We start from the raw sequence: 22,952 nt of genomic DNA, 5'->3' as shown, positions 1-22,952 counted from the left end.
AACATCGTGGGCCGAAGGGCCTGTACTGCGCTGTATTGTTCTATGTTCTATCTGTATATAACTGCATTTGACGACTGTTAACAAACTCCCTTTTTTGTTACTGGAAGTCCCCAATGTTTTGGCTCAAGCTACCATAATCTCAATAACTATAGAGGCAACCTGGTGCCTTCAATGTAATAGTGCATTCATGACTGTTTAACTTTGATGTGTTTCAATCATTGATGTCCCTGCAATAACCCATTGTACTATTCGTGGTATATTCCCCAATGTGATAACTCCCAAAACAGGAGGAAATTCCAACCTGCAGCTGCCAAGTTCAGAGATCTGCAGGGCGAAATTCTCCCGAAACGGCGCGATGTCCGCCGACTGGCGCCCAAAATGGCGCCAATCAGACGGGCATCGCGCCACCCCAAAGGTGCGGAATGCTCCGCATCTTTGGAGGCCGAGCCCCAACATTGAGGGGCTAGGCCGACGCCGGAGGGATTTCCGCCCCGCCAGCTGGCGGAAACGGCCTTTGTTGCCCCGCCAGCTGGCGCGGAAATGACATCTAGGGGCGACGCATGCGCGGGAGCGTCAGCGGCCGCTGACAGTTTCCCACGCATGCGCAGTGGAGGGAGTCTCTTCCGCCTCCGCCATGGTGGAGACCGTGGCGGAGGCGGAAGGGAAAGAATGCCCCCACGGCACAGGCCCGCCCGCGGATCGGTGGGCCCCGATCACGGGCCAGGCCACCGTGGGGGCACCCCCCGGGGCCAGATCGCCCCGCGCGCCCCCCAGGACCCCGGAGCCCGCCCACACTGCCTTGTCCCGCCGTTCAAAAGGTGGTTTAATCCACGCCGGTGGGACAGGCAATTTATCGGCGGGACTTCGGCCCATCCGGGCCAGAGAATCCAGCGGTGGGGCCCGCCAACCGGCGCGGCCCAATTCCCGCCCCCGCCGAATATCCGGTGCCGGAGACTTCGGCAACCGGCAGGGGCGGGATTCACGGCAGCCTCCAGCGATTCTCCAACCCGGCGGGGGGTCGGAGAATGACGCCCGGGAACTCCCAAACTCCCCTAAAAGAAGCTCATCCCCTCACAGAGCTTGTGCCCTCATGTGTCCAAAGGATATAGTGGTAGATTTGGCTGAATGAGTAATTTATTACCTCAAATAAATATAGGACACCCAAGCACCTGGCCAAATCTATCCCATAGCAGTGGGTTTACTGAAAAGGGGCTGAGGAAGGGGTGGAGGGGGTGAGCGTACTGTGACACCGAGAGTGGTCATTTTGATGGTCAGGATTCTATTGGCTAATGAGGCACCCAGATTGGAACTAAGCTCTTACCCGCCCCCACCAGTCAATTACTAGTCAGTGACAGAAAGAGAACCTTTGAAAGCTGATGGTCACTCATATCTTTCTTTCAATGTTCCTGCAGAACATCCTAGTTGTTAAGGCAGCCTTCACGAGGCAGGTTCATCAACTGAGTGGGGGCGGGTGCAGTTGGCAGTACTCTCTTCGAGTTTCCTTGCCCGTGTTTGACCTGATGCTATGAGACTTTCATGGCATCTGGAGTCAATGTTGAGGACTCTTGAGGCAACCTCCACCTGACTATATACTCATTTGCTATCACCGGTGGATCTGTCCTGCCAGTGGGACAAGAAATACCCAATAATAGAGATGGGGATGTCTGGGCTGAAAATTATGATTCTGTGCCTCTGCACCCCCTCCAGTGCAATCACATCCTTCCTATAATGTGGCGACCAGAGCTGCACACAGTACTCCAGCTCTGGCCTCACCAATGTTCTATATAACTCCAACATAAAATCATAGAATTTACAGTGCAGAAGGAGGCCATTCGGCCCATCGAGTCTGCACAGGCCCTTGCAAAGAGCACCCTACTGAAACCCATGTATCTACCCTATCCCCGTAACCCAGTAACCCCCGCTTAACATTTTTTTCTTTGGACACTAAGGGCAATTTAGCATGACCAATCCACCTAACCCGCACATCTTTGGACTGTGGGAGGAAACCGGAGCACCCGGAGGAAACCCACGCAGACATGGGGAGAACATGCAGACTCCGCACAGACAGTGACCCAGCCAGGAAACAAACCTGGGACCCTGGAGCTGTGAAGTAACTGTGCTAACCACTATGCTACCGTGCTGCCCACCCAACATGACCTTACTTTTGTAATCTATGCCACGATTGATATGTCTTTTTCACCACCGTTTTATCCTGCCCTTCTGCCTTCAGAAATCTATTTACAAACAAGCCAAGGTCTCTTTCTTCCTCAGGACTTCCCAGTGTTGTACCATTTATTGAATATTTCCTTGTCAAATTAATCCTTCCCAAGTGTAACACCTCATACTTTTCAGGATAAAATTCCATCTGCCACTTTTCTGCCCATTTGACCATCGCGTCTATATCTTCCTGTAACCCAGGACTGTCAGCCTCACTGTTAACCACCCGGCCTACCTTTGTGTCATCCGCAAACTTACTTATCCTACCCCCCACATAGTCATCTAAGCCTCCCACAGCAACCTGGGACACAATTCTGCAAATTGCACACATATTTGCTCCTAATATCCCACTGATTACCTGGGGGTCTAAAATAAACACCCAGCAATGTGGCTGTCCCTTTTTTATTCCTAAGCTCTACCCACAAAGCTTCATTTACGCCACCTCCAAGATGTCATCTCTCCTAATTGCCGTAATTGACTCCTTAACTAATAGTGCAATGCCTTCCCCTCTTTTGCCCCTCCCCTGTCCCTCCTGAAGACTCTGTATTCCAGGACGTTAAGCTGTCAATCCTGCCCCTCCCTCAACCACGTCTCTGTGATGGCTACTATATCATAATTCCATGTGTAAACCCTCGCTCATAACTCATCCATTTTACCTGTAATACACCGGGCATTAAAATAGAGGCCATTCAGCCTTGTCTTACTCTCCTGGAACGTACGACCGCTGTATCCCTCTGACTTGATTGCTTTTATGTTGTATGCTGTGTCCCTATTCTGCTAACAGTCTGCGTCCCCTCCCCGTGTCAAATTAGTTTAAACTCCTCCCAACTCATCCCAGGCCCTGGGTGATACCTTGGCACCCGAATGCCACCCAGGCACCCTGGCAGGTGCATTGTCAGGATGGTGGTACTGGGGTAGCATCTTGCCCACACTGGGCATTGGGCCCAGAGGTGCTCTGCCCTTTATGAGGTGGGATGTGGGGGCCACTATGACCCCCTTAAAAGTGATTGGGGTGTTAAGATGGGGTGCGGGGGCCACGGTGGGAGGTCTCAAGAACATTTGAAAATGGCACCCCGATCTCTTCCTGCACTGGCGAGAAGAGCTAGTTAGTGCAGGAAATGGGACTGAGTGCGGCCTTGGCGGGGCGTTCCTCGCCGAGGCCCCAAGATGAAAGTCCTGCTGGATAACGGGGTAATTCTTGGCAGTGCTGGAACCAGGGAACACCAAGCTAAACACACTCGACACGGGACTCCGTTTCATTTCAGTTAAATCGGGTCCTATGAATTTTTCCAGGCTGTTGCTTGAGACTGTGGAACAACTCTCCTAATGTTGGCACAAGTCACTAGATGTTAATGCAGCGGACTTTGAGAGGTCGACATGGGCTGGGTATGTCTGGCATACATATGATTTTGATGCTTAGGTTGATAGCAATTCTGGTTTTATTCTTATGGTAATTGTTTTGTAAGCAGTTCAATATAACTGAGTGGTTTTCCCAGCCATTTCAAAGAGTATTTAATAATCAGTGACTTGATGTGTGCCTGGAGTCCCATGTAGGCCAGACCAGGTAAAGACGGCAGATTTCCTTCCCGCAAGAGCATTAATGAAGCAGTTGAATTTTTAGGGCAATCAGACGTCTTCATGGCCACCATTATTATTGCTGGCTTTTAATTTATTCCCAGTATATTTAACAAGTTTAATTCAAATACCATGGATTTGAATTTACATCTCTGGATTATTAGTCGAGGCCTGTGGATTATTTGTCCAATAACATTACCACGTGCTACCGTAAATTTATCTGACCATTATTGCATCACTATTGTGGGACTTGCTTTTTCACACATCGGATACTGTGTTCCCTACATTTGGACAGTAGCTACACTTCAAACATACTTCACTGCCTGTGAAGTGCTTCGGACATCCTACAAGTAATATTCTAAATAAATATATTTGCCTCGCTTCAATTTTTGCAACAAAGACAAATTCAGCACAGATCAGAGGGGCCAAATGGCCTTGTTCATGAGCAGTAACTTGCTACAATTATATGATCTCTCTGGTAATATTTAAACTATATATACTTATTGACCACATTAATGTTATGCCACAGATGTACCTCCTTAATCTCAGACCACACACAGAGTGTAAAACGGCACCATTTCCATTCATCCTTCAGGAAACACTGCAACTTGATAAAATCCGATACAAATTTCTATCAGTTAAGTGGGAGGGACAATCTTCTGGTTTGCAGTGATCTGGTTTGAGTGGAATAGTCTGATAAATCAGCTGGTTCATTTCAGTCGATTATTTTGAAGTGAAAATGACTCTTTTGTTCCCTGATCTCAGCAGGTTGTCTGAAGGACATCATCTTGTCTGGGAGCAGTGGGATATCAGTCAGTACTGGAGCAGCTGCTACTCAATGAGACAGCAGCGATGTTACAGATTTGCCATTTCTTTCTTTGGTTGTAGCAAAGAGCTTTATTTATATAGCAAAGAGCTACTTATATACTTCGAGTATCAGCCACAGCTGAAATAGCATTCGCATCATTGAGACTAAGTCCCACTCCACTCATGGAGCTGCATTCCATGATTTGTGCTATTTATTAACTTTGTCATCCCGATCCCATCCCGTCCTCCAACTCCCACAGTATTTCCATCATTTGTGAGATGTGTAGCAGGCAAGGTTTGTGCCTGCTGCCTCCCTTAGCAGGCATGAGGCAGCGAAGAAGGCATGCAGGTAGCAAAGCAATCTGGTTAAAAGCCACGCTTCAAACCACTGGCACATCGGTGTATTTCAATTCAGGGTTGTTAAATCCTCTACTCTCAAATCTCACTCCCTTTCAGGTCCACTCCCATTGCCTGTATGAGTCCCCCTCCCCATGTATCCTCTATATTCATTCTCCCAGTATCCAACTAATGAAGCATTGTCAAGTCTGAAAAGTCTTTGAAATACACCCAAAACTGACACAAAAAGCAAAGAGGCTTTGAATATCTCCTTCAAAAATAATAGTTCATCTTTCGATCTCATAAAAGTGTCAATTAACCACAGTCATTCATTGTATCGGTAAATAAAGCTTTAATCTTCTTAACACCACTTAACCTTGTCCAAATAACCAATCTGGCATTGAGAAAACAGATCAAAGAAACAATTTAGTGCAAGATAATAAAGAGGTCAGTCAAACAAAGCTAGCATTCCCCTTCATGCCGTGTAATTAGACCAATTGCTGAGCTGTGTCATTGGTCATTCTTCGAATTCCGCCAAGCATTCATAATGAGGCCATCTGGAAATCAGATACCTGGCCAACTGTTGAAACTGTTTCCATGGATGCATGTTTACGAGGGGACATGGGAACCATGAAAGGACTTGAATGGGACATTGGCAAAAGCTTTTGAACTTATCTGTCAAAAGATTACTGACTCCTCAGCAGGCTTCCCCTCAAAGTTCATGAACTAACTTAACCTGACGGGGCTCCAACAGCCTTCAGGAATCCATCCAGCCAAAGGCGGGAAATTTGTTTTTCCAGCAGGGATTTAAATGCCATCCTGACATCACTTTAAGTGAGCATCCAGGTGCAACCAACCATGACTTTCCCAAAGCAAACAAAATGGTGGGCGACAGGTGATGTTGGGGAAATTGAAAACTGCCGCCCCACACGTTTCCGGCCTAGCAGAGTCAGCTTTGCTCTGGGTTAGGCGATGAAAACCCAGCTCCTGTGCACAAAATCAAGATTGACACTCCAATCCTATACTTTCTGGGGTGCCAGCTTTCAAATGAGACCTTAATCTGAGGTTTTGCTGCCCTCTCAGAAGGATGTGGAAAAAAAATCCCATGGCCATTATTTTGAAGAAGAACATGTGACTTCTTCCCGGTGTCCTGATCAATAATTATCCCAGAACCGTGAACACTAACACTGGTCATTATCACAGTGCTGTCTGTGGGAAATTACAGTGCGCAAATTGCCGGCCACATTCCTACATTTCAACAGTGACTGCACTTCGAAAGTTCTTAATTTGCTGTAACGTGCTTTGGGAGATCCTGGGTAAAAGCGGCTGGATAAACCCAAGATGGTGGAAGCAGGTCCGATAGTGACGTTTAAGGGGCATCTTGACAAATTCATGAGTAGGTTGGGACTAGAGGGATACGGACCCCGGATGTGTAGAAGGTTTCAGGTTAGACGGGCAGCATGGTCGGCATAGGCTTGGAGGGCCAAAGGACCTGTTCCTGTGTTCTACTTTTTTTTGTTCTTTGTTTTTTTTTAATTACGTCATTAGGACATTCCAAAGCCCTTCAAGTTGATTGGACGGCATTTAAATTGCAGTCACTATCATTATTTAAGCAAATACAGTTTGTAAACAGCAAGATGTCATGGTTCAAGTTCCAGTATGAATGAATTCTTGGGTTGTCTGGCATCAGCCATTCCCCGAAATGGTCTTTGTGCTTTAACTTCACAGATGTTGACCGTCAGTGCTCGAAATCCAGCATAGCATGGGGAGGAAACCGGAGCACCCAGAGAAAACCCAGGTCCCTGGAGCTGTGAAGCAGCAGTGCCATTATCACTCTGCCATCATGCCGCCCTCTCCTTATCTGGATAAATGGGAGGCATGTGGCATAATGGTTAGCACTGCTGCCTATTAGCGCCCAGAACCCAGGTTTGATTCTGACCTCAGGTGGCCATCTGTGTGGAGTTTGCACATTCTCCCCGTGTCTGCATGGGTTTCCTCTGGGTGTACCGATTTCCTCCCACAGTCCAAAGATGTGCAGATTAGGTGGATTGGCCAACCTAATTTGCCCCTAGGTATCCAAAGGTTGGGTGCTCTTTCGAAGGGCCAGTGCAGACTCGATGAGCTTAATGGCCTCCTTCTGCACTATAGGGATTCTATGATTCATGTTTTTTGCGTATGCATCTCTTCAATCTGTAGGTTGCCGAAGATAAGAAAAAGTTTGATTTAATCGTAAACCCTGTTTCTTTACAGTAAGGTGAAACATGCAGAGAAATAGATATGGAGCGAGTCTTTTCATTCAGTTGGCACATTTTAAATTTGCACAATAGTATAAAGTAGAGAACATGCAACCCCCCACTTCAAAGGTTCATCCTATTTTGTTGAAACAGAGCCATCACTCTATGGGGTGTCCTACAGCCCGGAGCAGAGCCACTCTCCCTGCACCCTCCCCATTGTCTTCAGGAATCTTTTTCAACCACCTGCCTGGGCAGCCTCTCTTTTCCGAAAGCTCGACTGTTTCCTGGTGTTTGTGCTCTGTTCTTAAAAGCCTCTTTTTCTGCGTCCTCTCTCCCAGAATGGGAAATTCAAAGAGTTTGACAGCAAAAATGGCTTATTGATCAGCCTCTGAAGGAAGCAACTTCCGATCAGCATGTTATTTACCCTCTTTTCAACAGAGAGCTGCTTATGCTTTAATTTGTGAAAAGCCAACATTGCTTTCAAAAACCTGACATCAATAATAACTCTTGAAATGAAAATGGAAATCGCTTATTGTCACGACTAGGCTTCAAATGAAGTTACTGTGAAAAGCCCCTAGTCGCCACATTCCGGCGCCTGTTCGGGGAGGCTGGTACGGGAATTGAACCATGCTGCTGGCCTGCCTCACTCCTTCTCAGGGCAATGATAAAAACAATCTAGAAAGGTGCAGCCGCCAGGAGTAAATGAGGTGAATGGAGAGTGAGCCAGAATGCGCCTTTAGTTCAGTCTACAGGCTGTGGTTTAAGGTGACCTTCAGGATTTCAACCCTCGTCAGCCTGCTTTTGCCTCTCAAAGAAAACTAGTTTTGATTGCTGTGCCGATATCCCTATTTTGGTTCAGTTGGAAGAGGGACATGTTGGTAGACGGAAATTGGTTGGAGCGCAATATTTGGACCTGTTGGAATCAGACGAGTTGATTGGAGGTCATAGCTAGAGGTTGCTGCATCTAATCAAAACACCCTCACTTTCTCTCTCACATTGTTGCATGTAAACTTGAGACAAAAGCTTTATGAGCTCATGGTTTTTGAGTGTTGTAGTCACAGATGTGTTAATGTAGTGTTTGTCCCAAATAAGTTCTCTGTAACAAATAAACAGCTCTCATGCAGCTTGTAAATGCTTTTAATCTTCTGAGGAACTTTGTGGTGCAATTTCCAAGTATCCAACAGTGAGCACTTCATATTTCTCATAAGAGATCACTTTTTATTGTCTCAGAAAGAGCGAATGCTGGAAGTACTCAGCGGGTCTGGCAGCATCTGTAGGGAGAAGAAACAGAATTAACAGGCAGTAGAGAGGGCAGCTCACCAGTGGCCAATGACAGGATCTTCTGGTCCCGCCGTTGCCAAAGGGGTTTCCTGCTGAACACGCTCCTCAATGCCACAAAACCTGCAGCGGGGGTGCGCAGTCGGCAGGAGCATAAGACACCGCCAGCATGAATAGCCAGAAAATCTGAACCACCATTTCAGGTCCGTTTGACTCGTCATTGGAACTAAAAGAGAGGGGAAATGTGTTGGATATTATATTGTAGCTGGGAGAGATTGCAACAAAGATGGAGCAACCTTAGGAACATGAGACAAATGACCTGGTGTGAGAGGGTTTTTGCATTGAGACAACAAATGTATGGGATATTAAAACAAGGGGGTTAAGGTTGAGGAGGAAGATCACAGCCCATCGTTGCTGAACTCAAAATTGAATTCTGAGGGCTGTAATGTGTCACATTTTATTGTCTGTGTTTAGTTTACTCAACATGTAGTTTAAATAATCCAGTGCTCTTGCTATTATCAAGGTGACATGGACTGGATGAATGAGCTGAATTAATCTGAAATGACAGAAGAAAGGAATCAACCTGGGTTACTGATCATCTGTCCACTGTCATTAACTCATCTCACACACACTGTTAGACTCATTAGGACAGGTTTTGCAAATTCACCTACTCGACAGCGCGGTTATCAGGACACGTCGGTGACCTCTGTGCCATAATTCCCATTCAGCATCACCGCTGCAATAGTCCCAGCACCAGGATCTGTAACATTTTCACAGTAACTTCCCAAGTCGGTTCCCTAATTTAATCCATCAGTTTCTATTATACAGAAACACAGAGCAGTAAAGATACATTGCATTCTGTATGAGCTCGTTTAAAATGATCTTTTGTTCAATTACATTACCTTCGCCCGAATTCACTGGCGGTTTGCCGGTGGCAGGATTCTATGATCCTGCCGGCAGCGCACCTCCGCTCGTGAGTTTCCCGGTAGCGCGGGGTGGCTTCAGTGGGGATTCAGGAGCAGAGGATCCCACCGCCAGCGAATGGTGGGCCACTGAGAAACACACGACTGGGAGGCTGTTGAATTCCACATGTTTTCAAATTATGTTTCACTCATTAATTTTGTAATTCTTATGTTTATGCAAGAGATTTCTGATGGAAAGTTATTGACCTGAAACTTTACCGTTTTCTCTCTTTACAGAAGCTACCTGACCTCCTGAGTATTTCCAGCATTCTCTGTTTTTATTTCAGATTTCCTACATCTGAATGATGTTCAGTATGAATAACTAATTGATATTTCCCCTCTGTCTGTGGTGGTGTATTTTTCAGTGTTCCTCCACATGTGGCAAAGGCCTGCAATCGCGAGTGGTTCAGTGCATGCACAGAGTCACCGGCCGCCATGGCAACGAATGTCCATCTTTACTTAAACCACCAGCTTACAAACAATGTCATCAGAAGCCCTGCAACAAAAGTATCAACATCAACACAATCACCTCCCCCCGGCTTGGTGAGTTTCACTACACCTGTTGTACCATAATGGGGGATTGGAGATGATACGGTTAAGATACGAGCCAGAATCCTGACAGATCATTAGGGGAATGGTAGGTTAACACTGATACAAAACACAAATGTAACCTGATCTTCATTCTGGAGCAAGATAGCAAGATATAGACTGCATTCAGGAGTCATTAGGAATTAGGAGCAGAAGTAGACAATTCGGCTCTTCGAGCCTGCTCCACCATTCAATCAGATCATGGCTAATCTCTTCCTGGTCTCAAATCCACCTCCCTGCCTGTTCCCCATATCCTTTTATCAAAAATCTATCTATTTCCTTCTTGAAACCATTTAATGATTCAGACTTCGCCACACTATGGGGCAGCGAGTTTCACAAATTCACCACCCTCTGCGAGAAGTAGTGCCTCCTCATCTCAGTTTTAAATCTACCGTCTCTCAACCTATATCTGTTACCTCTCGTTCTAGATTGTCCCACAAGGGGGAACATTTGGTCTACGTTTACTTTCTCAATTCCTTTTAGTATTTTATATAACTCGATCAGATTCCCTCTCATTCTTCTAAATTACAGCGAGTATAAGTCCAAACTGTTTAATCTCACCTCACACGTCAACCCTTTCATCCCCGGAAACAATCTGGTGAACCTCCTCAGAATTGTCTCCAATGCCACCACGTCCTTCCTCAAATAAAGAGACCAAAACTGGACACAGTACTCCAGATGTGGTCTCACCAACACCCTGTACAATTGCAACAACACTTCTTTACTTTTATACTCCAGTCCTTTTGCAATAAACGCTGAAATTCCATTTGCCTTTTTAATCACATTTTGTACCTGCATACAGACTTTCTACAATTCATGAACAAAGACACCCAGATTCCTCTACCCAGATGCACTTTGAACCTGCTTTCCATTAGATAATCATTTGCTTTTCCATTTTCTACGGCCAAAATGGATAACCTCACACTTATCCACATTAAACTCCATCTGCCAAATTCTGGCCCATTTTCCAAGCCGAACTATATCCGTCTGTAAACCCTTTATCGTCTCTTCACTGCCCCTGCTTTCCCACCTATTTTAGTATCATCTGCATATTTTGCTGTGTTACACTCTGTCCTTGCTTGCAGATCATTTATATAGATTGTAAACAGTTGAGGTACAAGGACTGACCTCTGCGGCTCCCCACAGAGAGCTATGTCTTTATTTTAATGCAAACTGTTATCGGGATGGGTCTGGGTATGAATAAATGCAGACTGCAATTAGGTCTGGCTAGGTCTGTGTATATATAAACACAGACTGTGAACGGGATGAGTTTGTGTGTATATTTTAATACAGATTGTAATCGGGAAGGGTCTGGGTATGAATAAATGCAGACTGTGATTAGGTCTGTGTATATATAAATATAGACTGTGAACGGAATGGTGTTGTGTAAATTATAACACAGTTTGTAATCGGGATGGGTCTGGGTATAAATAAATGCAGACTGTGATTAGGTCTGGTTGGGTCTGTGTCTATATAAGTACAGAGTGTGAACGGGATGGGTTTGTGTATATTGTAATGCAGATTGTAATCGGGAAGGGTCTGGGTATGAATAAATGCACTGTGATCAGAGTTTGCCAGGTCTATTATATTTAGATCAGACCACCAAATGGCTGTGGGATAATTGGAACTTTCAAGACTGAGATCAACAGATTTTGTTATTCATTAAAGGTCTCGAGGGATTTCGAGCAAAGGTGGGTAAATGGGGTTGAGGTACAGATAAGCTAGTGCTCAGTGTTGGACAGTTTGATGAAGTTAGAGACTGGAAGCCATTGTTGTCGATTCAGAGCGCCTGGTAACAGCCTGTCTTGATCTGTCAGCTGCCTTGACGTACAAGTGCACGGGAGATCGGTGGACGGTGTACTGCAGGGTGATCCGAGAGAAGAACCTGTGTCAGGATATGCGATGGTATCAGCGCTGCTGCCAGACCTGCAGAGACTTCTACGCAAACAAACAGCACCCCGGCAGCTAATCACAGGTTTTACTGCAGCGCGAGATAAGCTAAGAGGAGCTTTACTTTGTCTGATCCTGAGCAGCACTGGGAGTTATATAATTTCTAAAACTGGAAGAGAACAGTGCTGGGGCATGCTGTGGGCTCCGCAACACTGTTACCCACACTCTTGCACAAGATCTCTGCAGTTTTGGATCATGTCGTGTAAACTGCTGCTACAGCGTCAGAAGCCAAAGCAGTGACCTTCTCAAGACCCGCTGCCTGTGAACACTCTGTGATTCTGCATTTACCCATTACTGCAACTTGAGCAGCCTGACTTTAATCAGTGGGGACGAAGAGGTTAAACAGCAGCCTCTTCCCCCCCACCCCCCCACCCCCTAAAAACAAAGGTGCTTAGAATCCCTGACTGCATGTTTTTGAGAAGTTAATATTATGGGCTTGAATTGAAGAAAACAAAGGACAATGAAGGAGCTGGAGAGGCATCACTTCAATGGACAGCTCAGGTGGAGATGTGTTTAGAATGCCAATCCACTCCTGCCATCCTGGACCATATGACTAACGTAACGAGCCTCTCCATCCAGAGTATTGATCAAACCACTTGCTTCAGGAAATTTTTAACTTGATAACTTCATTTATAGCAACATGAGTATTTACGGTTTTTAGCAAAGGCAAACTTGAATGATCCTCTTTAACCTTTTCACTACTGTTCTACCCCAGTCTTCCTATTTGGTAGCATTAATCCTGTTAGTCACTGAATGGGACCGCAACAGCCCAGTTTAGGAAAAGCAGATGCAGTACATCTGACGGTACCACTTTGGCAGTGGTCAGGAGCAGTGTTCCTGTTAGCAGAAGCAGTGAACAACCTCTCTTCTGTTTCCCCACCTTTTTGGACAATACTCTTATGAACTAGGTTGAGTATACAGAGATTGGGTACACTTCCAAACAAGGGTACAATCTTTGAGTGCTAACAGCCAGATGCTGGATTTTCCTCTTTTATGAGTACATAACTGATGTGAGCTGGCCCTACCCCTGCATGGTCATCAATGTAACCTTAGTTCCCTCACACATATAACACCAACTGGAGCACTCTTGGGGGGGGGGGGGGGAGTAACAACATGGCATTACCGACAAACTTAACAATTAGGTAACATTCCCATTAATTGGGCCCAGATTGAGAGAAATGGCTCCTTTAGCATGGAAAGATGGTTATGCCAATGGTATCATTTTCCCATTGAGAGGAAATGCTGATCTTGACACAGTCGGCCATTCCTACACTCCCAGGTGAACATTTATGCTCTTAAATCTCATATGAGCATAAGTGAAACAATCGCAATTTTTTACTTCTCGCACTTGTCACTCTCTGCATATGGGTGTGTGGACTCATTGAGGCCACAGGTGGACATGAGCTAATTCAGAGCTTCACTATATGGAGATCCATGTCATCGAAACAATACCAAAGCGAACCTCGGTTCAATTTTCCAATATAAGCTTCAGCCCCCTGTTTTGTTTGGGCAACAGGAGAGCCTATCCTCCAGTTGTTTGATTAGGGGTCATACAATTGGCTTCGCAGCAGTTTTTAAATGACTGTAATCCGCGTTAAAATATTCCTTACGCAACACTTTTCGAACTCACAACCACTGCCATCTAGAAGGACAAGGGCAGCAGATACCTGGGAACACCACCACCTGGAAGTTCCCCTCCTAGCCGCCCACCACCCTGACGTGGAAATATATCGCCGTTCCTTCACTGTCGCTGGGTCAAAATCCTGGGGTTCCCTCCCTAATTGCAATGTGGGCATATCTAAACCTTAGGGCCTCCAGTGGTTCAAGAAGGCAACTCACCTCCTTCTGTAAGGCAATCACGGATGGCCAATAAACACTGGCCTAGCCAGTGATGCCCACATCCTGTAAATGAAATTTTAAAAAGGGGTACATTTTGGTGGAATGGAAAAGCTGTTAAGTTATTCACAAAGTCAGAGGAATTTGTCGCATTCTTTCCAGTCAATGCAGTCAACCAGCTTTCATGTACTTGTTTGGAAATGAGGAGCAAGTTGAATGAGAGTGTGCTTCACACTGCTGCACACATTTTGAGCAAGGCCCATCAAGTTGGAAATACACCAATCTGCTGGAAGTATCAGTTTGTGTGTTTTCCCCTTGAGGCAAGGGACTTGTGTCTATGGCCTCGGGATGCAAAGGGACAACCTCTGATTGGATGCCTGGCAGAGTGGCATTGATTCTGAATGTCGACCATAGGGAAGTTACGTCGAATTCACAGCATAGAAACTGCTCTGTGACAATGTTTATGCTGTATTGGAACTCCCTCTCATCCAACAGCATATCATAGAATCCCTACAGGTTAGTGCAGAAGGAGGCCATTCGGCCCATTGAGTCTGCACCGACCCTCTGAAAGAGCACCCTACCTGGGCCCAATCCCCCACCCCATCCCCGTAACCCCACCTGGAGGCAATTTAGCATGGCCAATCCACCTAACCTGCATATCGTTGGATTGTGAGAGGAAACCGGAACACCCAGAGGAAACCCACACAGGCACGGGGAGAAAATGCAAACTCTACATAGACAGTCACCCGAGATTGGAAGCAAGCCCGGGTCTCTGGCGCTGTGAGGCAGCAGCGCTAACCATTGTGTCACCATGCCACCGCCCAATATCCTTCTACTCCTTTCTCCCTCACATGTTTACCTAGCTTCCCCTTAAATGTATCCATGCTGTTTACCTCAACTACTCTTTGAGTTATTCACCTCAATTACTCTTTGCAGTAGCAAGCTCCACAATCTAAAGTAAATTTTCCTGAATTCTTATGGAATTTATTTATATTAATTCCCCTAGCTCTGGACTTCCCTATTCTATCTGCTATGACTAAGTATTCTCTCCATGGGAGGGTATGGGAAGTGGCTGAGTTGCCCATTTCCCCCATTCTTACCACTGATAATTCCAACCCTCTGGTATTTGTTAGCTACCCTTGCAGCAAGAAGCAAGGTTTTGAACCTGCCTCACTGATAATTCGTAATATCTACAGGCAGAGTTAGTCCCAGTAAGTGCACTGGAGCTTGTGGGTGTGGGTGTGAGGGTACCTGCGGGTGGGCACAGCCTGCCAATGTTGTAGCCTGGCCAAGCTGTTGTCAATTCTCTTGCATCTCCTCTTTTTTACTCCAAGTCAATTCCTATTCGGCAAAACCCTTTGTGTCATTGTGAACACTCCAAAGTTAGTGGAAATGACAAGACTTTGGCACAAACCCTTTGAGCAACAAAGTGTCACATGGGCACATGGAAAAAGAAACTGACAAATAGAAATAAAGAAAACAGCAATGTGTTTGTTCACAATCTTAACTAAAAGCACTTGACACAGCTGTGCCCTCCCAAACAAAAGATGTCTCGTTTTAATTCCAAAACCAACTCTGGGAAATGGCATGAATGTCTCAATGACATCAGAACTTCAATTGAATATTGCAACTATCGAACTACTGGACTGAGAACTGGATCAGAAAATTAAGTGGGCCACTACAAATTCAGATACAAAAGAATTGGTCTGTTAAATCCGCCTTGTGCCTGTTCACCGGCACTCCTTAGTGTGAGCCTGTGTGTGAAACTCAGTGAATGATGAGGCAAGATTTAATGCATAAAGCAGGGGGTTCAGGAAATTTGGTATCATCTTGGAAGCCACACAAGGTCGCATTATCAGATACATGCACACTCATCACAAACACACTCATTCCATAGCCCCATACACCCTTTCCCTCAACTGTTACAACCATGTGAAGAGGGGGAAAAATTTACTTCCCTCATTTACCACTCCAGGTCTGGCAGTGACAGGGTTTAGTTGTGTATTTAATAAGGATGTACTTTCCTTATACTGCAAAAGATCCACGATGCTCACTTTCAGATTATAAGGAATAAGTCAGACAGGTTTTCTGAGTTTAAATCAAAGAATAGCCACATTAATACTGTAGCTACCAGGGCAGGTCAAAGGCAAGGAATCCTATGGAGAGTAACTCACTTCCTGATACCCCCAAAGCCTGTCCACCATCTACAAGTCACAAATCAGGAATACTCTCCACTTGCCTGGATGAGTACAGCTCCAACAACACTCAAGAAGCTTGACACCACCCAGAACAAAGCTGCCCGCTTGATTGCTCCTCCTTCCACAAACATTCAAACTCTCTACCACTGACGAACAGTGGCAGCGATGTGTACCATCTACAAGATGCACTGCAGTAACTCACCAAGGTTCCTCAGACAGCACCTACCAAACCCACGACCACAACCGTCTAGAAGAACAAGAGCAACAGATATCTGGGAACCCCCCCCACCTGGAGGTTCCCCTCCAAGTCACTCACCACCCCGACTTAGAACTATATTGCCGTTCCTTCACTGCCGCTGGGGAAAAATCCTCAAACTCCCTCCCTAATAACATAGTGGGTGTACCTACACCTGAAGGATTGCAGCAGTTCAAGAAGGCAACTCATCACCACCTTCTGAAGGGCAACTAAGGATGGGCAATAAATGTTGCCTAACCAGCGACGCCCACATCCCATAAATGAATAGAAAATAAATAAATAAATAACGAGATAAGTGTATTGACCCTACTTCCCGAATGGAAAAAAAAAAGTAAATCCTAACCCTTGTTTATACGTCACACACATTCCCTGGGTTCCACACACACATTAATAAAGCTTGTAGAATGGAGTGCATGGATTGGTTTTCCATGTTTTAGCTCCAAAACATCTTGATTTGTAATCGATTTTCTATTCTCTGGATGGTTACTCTGCAATATCCGTGCACAATACTTCCAAGAGACCGAAAGAGAGGCGATTCCTTGCAGCCTTTCAGTATATCCTTCCGATCTCTGCTCTCTCGCTTGGTGAACAGTTCAAGGCCTTGCTGGCTGAATATTCCAGAGGAATTTGAATACCACGTCTGCTAGAGTCGTTGCATTGGAGAGCAAGTACCTTTTTGGTGTCCCATCTCAGAAATCTTTAAAAAGTATGAACAGTTCAAGGCCTTGCTGGCTGAATATTCCAGAGGAATTTGAATACCATGTCTGCTAGAGTCATTGCATTGGAGAGCATGTACCTTTTTGGTGTCTCAGCTCAGAAATCTTTAAAAAATAATAGCGTAATAGTCAACAAGAGATGGGGTCTTTCATGTTCCCCTGAGTGCTTGAGTCTTCCTTTTCATCCCACTTGCATGGAATGCAAGTTGTATATTATGGCCGGCTAGATGTCCTCTCATTGTCTTAATAAGGTTACAGTTTATTGGTGTAAAAAAAAATCCAGCCAAAAAAGGAGGTTTCTAAATTGTAACTTTCTTTTTGAGTAAACACACCCTTATAACACCATCACTTACTTCCCTGTCCTCCCACATACATCATACATGTTGTGGTTTTAATTCTTCTTTTTAAAAATGTATTTTAATTAGCATAAATTAAGAATAAGCAGGTAATTTTTTTGATTGCCCGCTGCTCACTGAGCTTCGTGCATCAGGGGCACCTATCAGAAAGATGTGCCAGGACGAGACAATCATAAAGCCGTGCTGGCAAAGACACAATAAGACAGAGCAGGTGCCTCGTGGGCCCTTCTGCTCATCGGCCTGCTGGAGTTTCACATGTAGCACAGCTCTATGAAAATAACGTCGGGATCTTGAACAGTGGCCCAACTTAACCACTAAACATACACTTAGTCTCCAGCAAGTGACAGTAGTGAAAAGGTTATACTGTTTCTGTGGGTGGCAGACCTTGTAATCTGCGAGGTATATTTTTTGGTGTTTATTTTATTGGTGCTATTTTGTCTGCAGTCTTTACTTGTTTTATTTCAGTTTTACACAGTAAGCAGCGTACTATTCCAAATGTACTGTTAAGTGCGAGTTGTGCAAGTGACTGCCACTATTATTCTACAAGGTGCTATCCTATTGAAACAATAATTTTTGTCAGAAGGTGCTTGTTATTACCATAATGTGATACTGAGATATACTCATCATGACTAGCTTTTTATTTACAAAATGGAACGTCATTGGCAGTTTTGCCAACACACATATTGTATTGATGGTCTGCAGTATATTTATGTTTTTCTTGAGTCAGACAAAGAATGCAGAAAGTACTTGAGAATTTGCAACAAGGCTAATGAACCCAGGCAGCCAGTCCTCCCTTTAGCGGAAGAATATTTTGCAGAATGATTTGTATTAAATTTATTTTCATCAATCAAGTGTCCCGTCGTGCTTTAATTGGGTGTCTGAGTTTGGATTTCTGTTCTGCCATTATGTGGATAATATTATGGGAGAATCATTGGGTGAAAAATGACTATATCCATCTAGTTTCAACTTCTATCTTCCTGATAGTCACCTGATTAAATGACCATAGAGTTTTTGATGAATCATGGCAATCAATGTATAAATTAGTCTGCAACAAAGTCAGAAATGAGAAGAGCAAATCCTAGTGGTGACGAACTTCAGAGCTCATTGATCAAGAATCACCTGGTCCTTTCCAACATGTTGCACTCGCCTTATATCAAGTCACAAATTATTCAAACACTGTGTTACGAAATGTTAGTTGACTATGATGGATTGGTGGAGATGACGGTGGATAGGCAATGGCAAACATTCAAATAGCGCACGGGTGAACTGCAGCAATTGTCCATTCCAGTCTGGCGGAAAAGTAAAACAGGTAAAGTGGCCAAACAATAGCTTACAAGAGAAATTAGAGAAATTATTAGATCCAAGAAGAGGCATACACATTGTCCAGAAAAAACAGCAGACAGGAAGATTGAGTGCAGTTTAGAATTCAGCAAAGGAGGACAAAGCCATTAATTAAGAAAGGGAAAATAGAATACGAGAGGAAGCTTGTGGGGAATGTAGCCATCTGGGATGGCCACTTACAAAGGATCCTGGGAAATATGGCCACCTGCAAAGGACCATGGGAAATATGGTCAACCCAGGAATCAGACGCTCAGAGCTTATGTATATTGGCAACTCAGATAACTAGATGCTATCGAAACCCCCAGCTACTTTGCATTCTAATGGCCCATTTCCCCAGAACAAAAGACCTGGACTTGCCTAAAGAAAAAGCCATGGTCAATGACAGCTCAGGACACGCCTCGCCATCAAGGCACCCGCCCCTTTATTGGCCCAAATCGAAGGCAATAATCGAAGCCTGCTGAATTATTCGGTTCAAAGCTAAGGACCGCCTAAAAGAGCGCGAAACCCCAGAAGGATAAAGAGAGACACTGCCATGTGTTCAGTCTCTCTTGGCCCCCTCGCATTAAGTTTCTCTTGGCCCCGACCTACGCCTAAAAACCAAGTGCAGCATCACGACCAGAAGACAAGTTCAAGACCAACGATCGCTACCAGAGGATGAGCCCAGCAGAAACGAAGTCACTTCTCCAGACCCAGCCACGCAAGATCCGAACAAAGGCCTTGTTCCCCTGCATAAAGCCGGGTGCCTGAAGTTAAGTACAGGTTGCTGTAGTGTTCGGTGTAATTTAGCTTGTAGTGTTTTATGTTGCATGTTGAAGGAACTCTTGTGTGTAAATAAACTATCATTGAACTTGAACTAACTAACTGGTTGTTTGGTCTTTGATCGATATCCGGTAAAACCTTGTGGTGGTATCATTTGATACCTGGCAACTCTGAAAAACAGTGTCATCATTAATAACTGTCATATCAGTATCCAGTTAAAAAGAGCAACATTATTGGCGTCTTCGGTGCAAATTAGCAACATTATTGGCGTATCCAGTGCAAATTGGCAACATTATTGGCGACATCTGACGGGATTCGACCAAGAAGTGATTTTGTCACTCCGAGAGAACCCACAAAACTTTGCATTAGAAACCCAATTGAGAAAAGTGAAAGAAACCACAAGTGTAAGGCCCGTATCGATCAAATCTCCAAGATTCGGAAGTGTATTAACTTGCATGCGTGCTTACAGGGATATAAGGTAAACTCGTTAGATTTTGTTGCGTAAAACTATCGGGAGTATTGTGAACCGGAAAATAGCCTAGGCGATACTCGCTGTTCGAATTGCCGCCTTATTCCCCCTGTTCTAAATTAACGGTAGGAAAATAAATAATAGAAGCAATGGCAGCAAAGGCAATGGAACGCCTAATGAACCCGTAGGAACCAGAGGTCGCAGCGACCAGTAGAGCAGAGCAGTGCCCCATATGGGAAGAGGAATTGAGAAAGTATTTGAAAGGGAAAGGATGGCCCCTTTGGTCTGAGTTTTGTTCAAATGAAGAGTCAGTTCCAGGAAGCATAGGACAAACCTGGTGGGACAAACTAACCGAGGTACATAAATAGGATGCAGTGAAAGTTTGTAAGCCGATGGCAATCGTGTCCTGTCTGGCACAATTGCAAGGCACAGAGGAGGTCATGAGGACGCTCCACAGACAGCTAGTTGAGAAAGAGGAGAAGAATGAGGGAAACTTTAGTGAATGTGAGAAAATTAATGAGCAACTCCGGGAACAGTTGGCAGCTAAAGATAAAGAGATGGCTGATGTCAAACGGGCACACCAATCTTGTATAGTTCACCTTAGCAGCTTTCAGACCCAGTACGATAAGGCCTACCAAGATACACAGTGCGCAATTTTGGTACGAGAAGTGATGGAACAGCAGGTAGAACAGCTAAAGAAACAATGCGCAGATTTGAAGGCAGCTGTACAAGCGCTCCATAGTTCCACAACGGAATAAAGACAGAGTACAGTAGATCACAATGTAGGCAACAAATAGCAAAGTTACAGTCACTGCTTTCAGTGCAAAACGGCTTCAGAGATACCTTTGGACCGAATTTAGATCAGGAGGATGGCACCAGTTGGCAAGAACTAAATGAAACCGCCCATAGATATGTGGAGGATACAGAAAATCACAATAGAGCCCCCCAGGCCCCGAAAAGGAAAGCACCCGCACCACCGACTGCACAGGCAGCACACCCCCCCATGAATCCAGTCACCACACAGCACAAGTCATCGGATCGGGATGAGCCTGATTTCGTTTACACCACCCCACTAACCATCACCCAATTGAGAGATGCCTGCGCCAAAATTGAACCATTCGAACCCACCGCAGACCCACATAATTTCTTTGAGAGAGTACAACAGCAAACAGTTATGTACGGTCTGGACGAACCGGAGGATGTTAAGCTTATAGTCATGAGTCTTGACCCGTCCGCTAGCTCAGCTTTACCAGAACCCCAGAATGTAGGAGGAGGAAGCCCAGTCAGGACTACTCAGGACCCCGCATGGGTAAATGAGGGCAGAAATGAAGGTCAACACCTCAGAGTACAGGCACCATGAGGTTGCTATAATTGTGGACAAAAGGGACATTACGCCCGTGAATGCAACGCCCCCCCGAACCAGCAACGGAACCAGCAATCGAACACCCCACCCAGGAACAATTTTAGGCCCATACATAGCATTAGCGCCTGATCAGATAATGCAGTGATTAATAGCACAGATTGACGGTGTTCGGACTCCCCAACATGGGTCTGCGACACACTCTGGGACAAATCAGGCAGACCAAGCGCAGTCCGGGGACACCCAGTAGAGTTCCTTTGGGACACAGGAGGGTCCAGCCCCACTTCAAACTCCTCCACAATGTTTCAGCGCGACAAATGGCCCACCACAGACACCATCACTACACTACACTACACCATCACTACACTACACTACACCATCACTACACTAAGGGCACCACAGTAGCATTGTGGATAGCACAACTGCTTCACAGCTCCAAGGTCCCAGGTTCGATTCCGGCTTGGGTCACTGTGCGGAGTCTGCACATCCTCCCCGTGTGTGCGTGGGTTTCCTCTGGGTGCTCCGGTTTCCTCCCACAGTCCAAAGATGTGCAGGTTAGGTGGATTGGCCATTCTAAATTGCCCTTAGTGTCCAAAATTGCCCTTAGTGTTGGGTGGGGTTACTGGGTTCTGGGGATAGGGTGGAGGTGTGGATCTTGGGTAGGGTGCTCTTTCCAAGAGCCGGTGCAGACTCGATGGGCTGAATGGCCTCCTTCTGCACTGTAAATTCTATGAAATTGTGAAATCACTCTTAGTGGTTTACAGGACATGTACCACAGGGATACATTACGGCCCCCGTAGATATTCAAATCGGCAACACCAAGCACCCCATTGTTTTAGTGGACTGGCCCCAAACAGCAGGGCACATTTTAGGAATCGACTTCATGAGCTGACACAACCTTTCCTTTGACCCCGTGAATAAGCGTGTATGGAAAATGGCCAGAATAGCAAGAGCCCCAGCCATGCTCACAGTAGGAGACTACGAACATAGAATCTGCTCAGAAGGTGACTATTGGTTTGATCCGCAAGCCATTCGTACAGATAGGACGATTAGAGAGGTCCTAAGAAAACATAAAGCATGCTTCGCCCAGCACAAGCACGATTGTGGAAAACGTCCGGGAACAGACACAATTACAGCTCCCGATCCCAAGCCCCAGAAGCAATACGGTTTCCCACAGCAAGCCGAGGGTGAGATTGCAAAAGTTATAATAGCTTACTAGATCAAGGAGTAATTCGGCCAGTAGCCTCAACAAACAATGCCCCAATTTGGCCCATAAAGAAACCCAACGGTTCATGGAGATTGACCATTGACTACCGAGAGCTCAACAATATCACCCCATTAGCAGCCCCCACTGTTGCCACGAGTTACGAAACCATGCTGAAGAGGGAGTACATACTAAGTACTTTACTGTGCTGGACATTAGCAACGGCTTTTGGTCCATTCCCTTAGATAAGGCCTGTCAATACAAGTTTGCATTCACATTTCAAGGACAGCAGTATACGTGGACATGCCTCCTGCAAGGTTTCCACAGCTCCCCCTCCATCTTTCACCGGCAATTGGCCAACGGACTTTCCAAATGTTCCCACCCCGAATGCCTTATTCAGTATGTAGACGACTTACTCCTACAGACGGACACAAAGGAAGAGCATGTTAAGCTTCTTTCCGAATTGCTAGGTCTCTTACAATCAATTGGATGCAAAGTCAACCCGAAGAA

General features: G+C 45.4%; 1 protein-coding gene across 1 annotated transcript in view; it reads left to right on the top strand.

Moving 5' to 3' along the window:
• The window catches only part of adamts17 (ADAM metallopeptidase with thrombospondin type 1 motif, 17), a 654,840-nt gene extending 636,684 nt beyond the window's left edge, over nucleotides 1-18,156 (top strand). The window contains exons 23-24 of the mRNA XM_072468796.1: nucleotides 9,775-9,952; nucleotides 11,815-18,156. Of these exons, the coding sequence (XP_072324897.1) occupies nucleotides 9,775-9,952; nucleotides 11,815-11,966 (330 nt within the window). The 3' untranslated portion in view covers nucleotides 11,967-18,156. The remainder of the gene's footprint in view (nucleotides 1-9,774; nucleotides 9,953-11,814) is intronic.
• Nucleotides 18,157-22,952: the final 4,796 nt, after the last annotated feature.

This window comes from Scyliorhinus torazame, chromosome 12 (genome assembly GCF_047496885.1).
Source record: "Scyliorhinus torazame isolate Kashiwa2021f chromosome 12, sScyTor2.1, whole genome shotgun sequence".
Lineage (NCBI taxonomy): Eukaryota > Metazoa > Chordata > Chondrichthyes > Carcharhiniformes > Scyliorhinidae > Scyliorhinus > Scyliorhinus torazame.
This window is presented reverse-complemented; position numbering and strand designations above follow the sequence as displayed.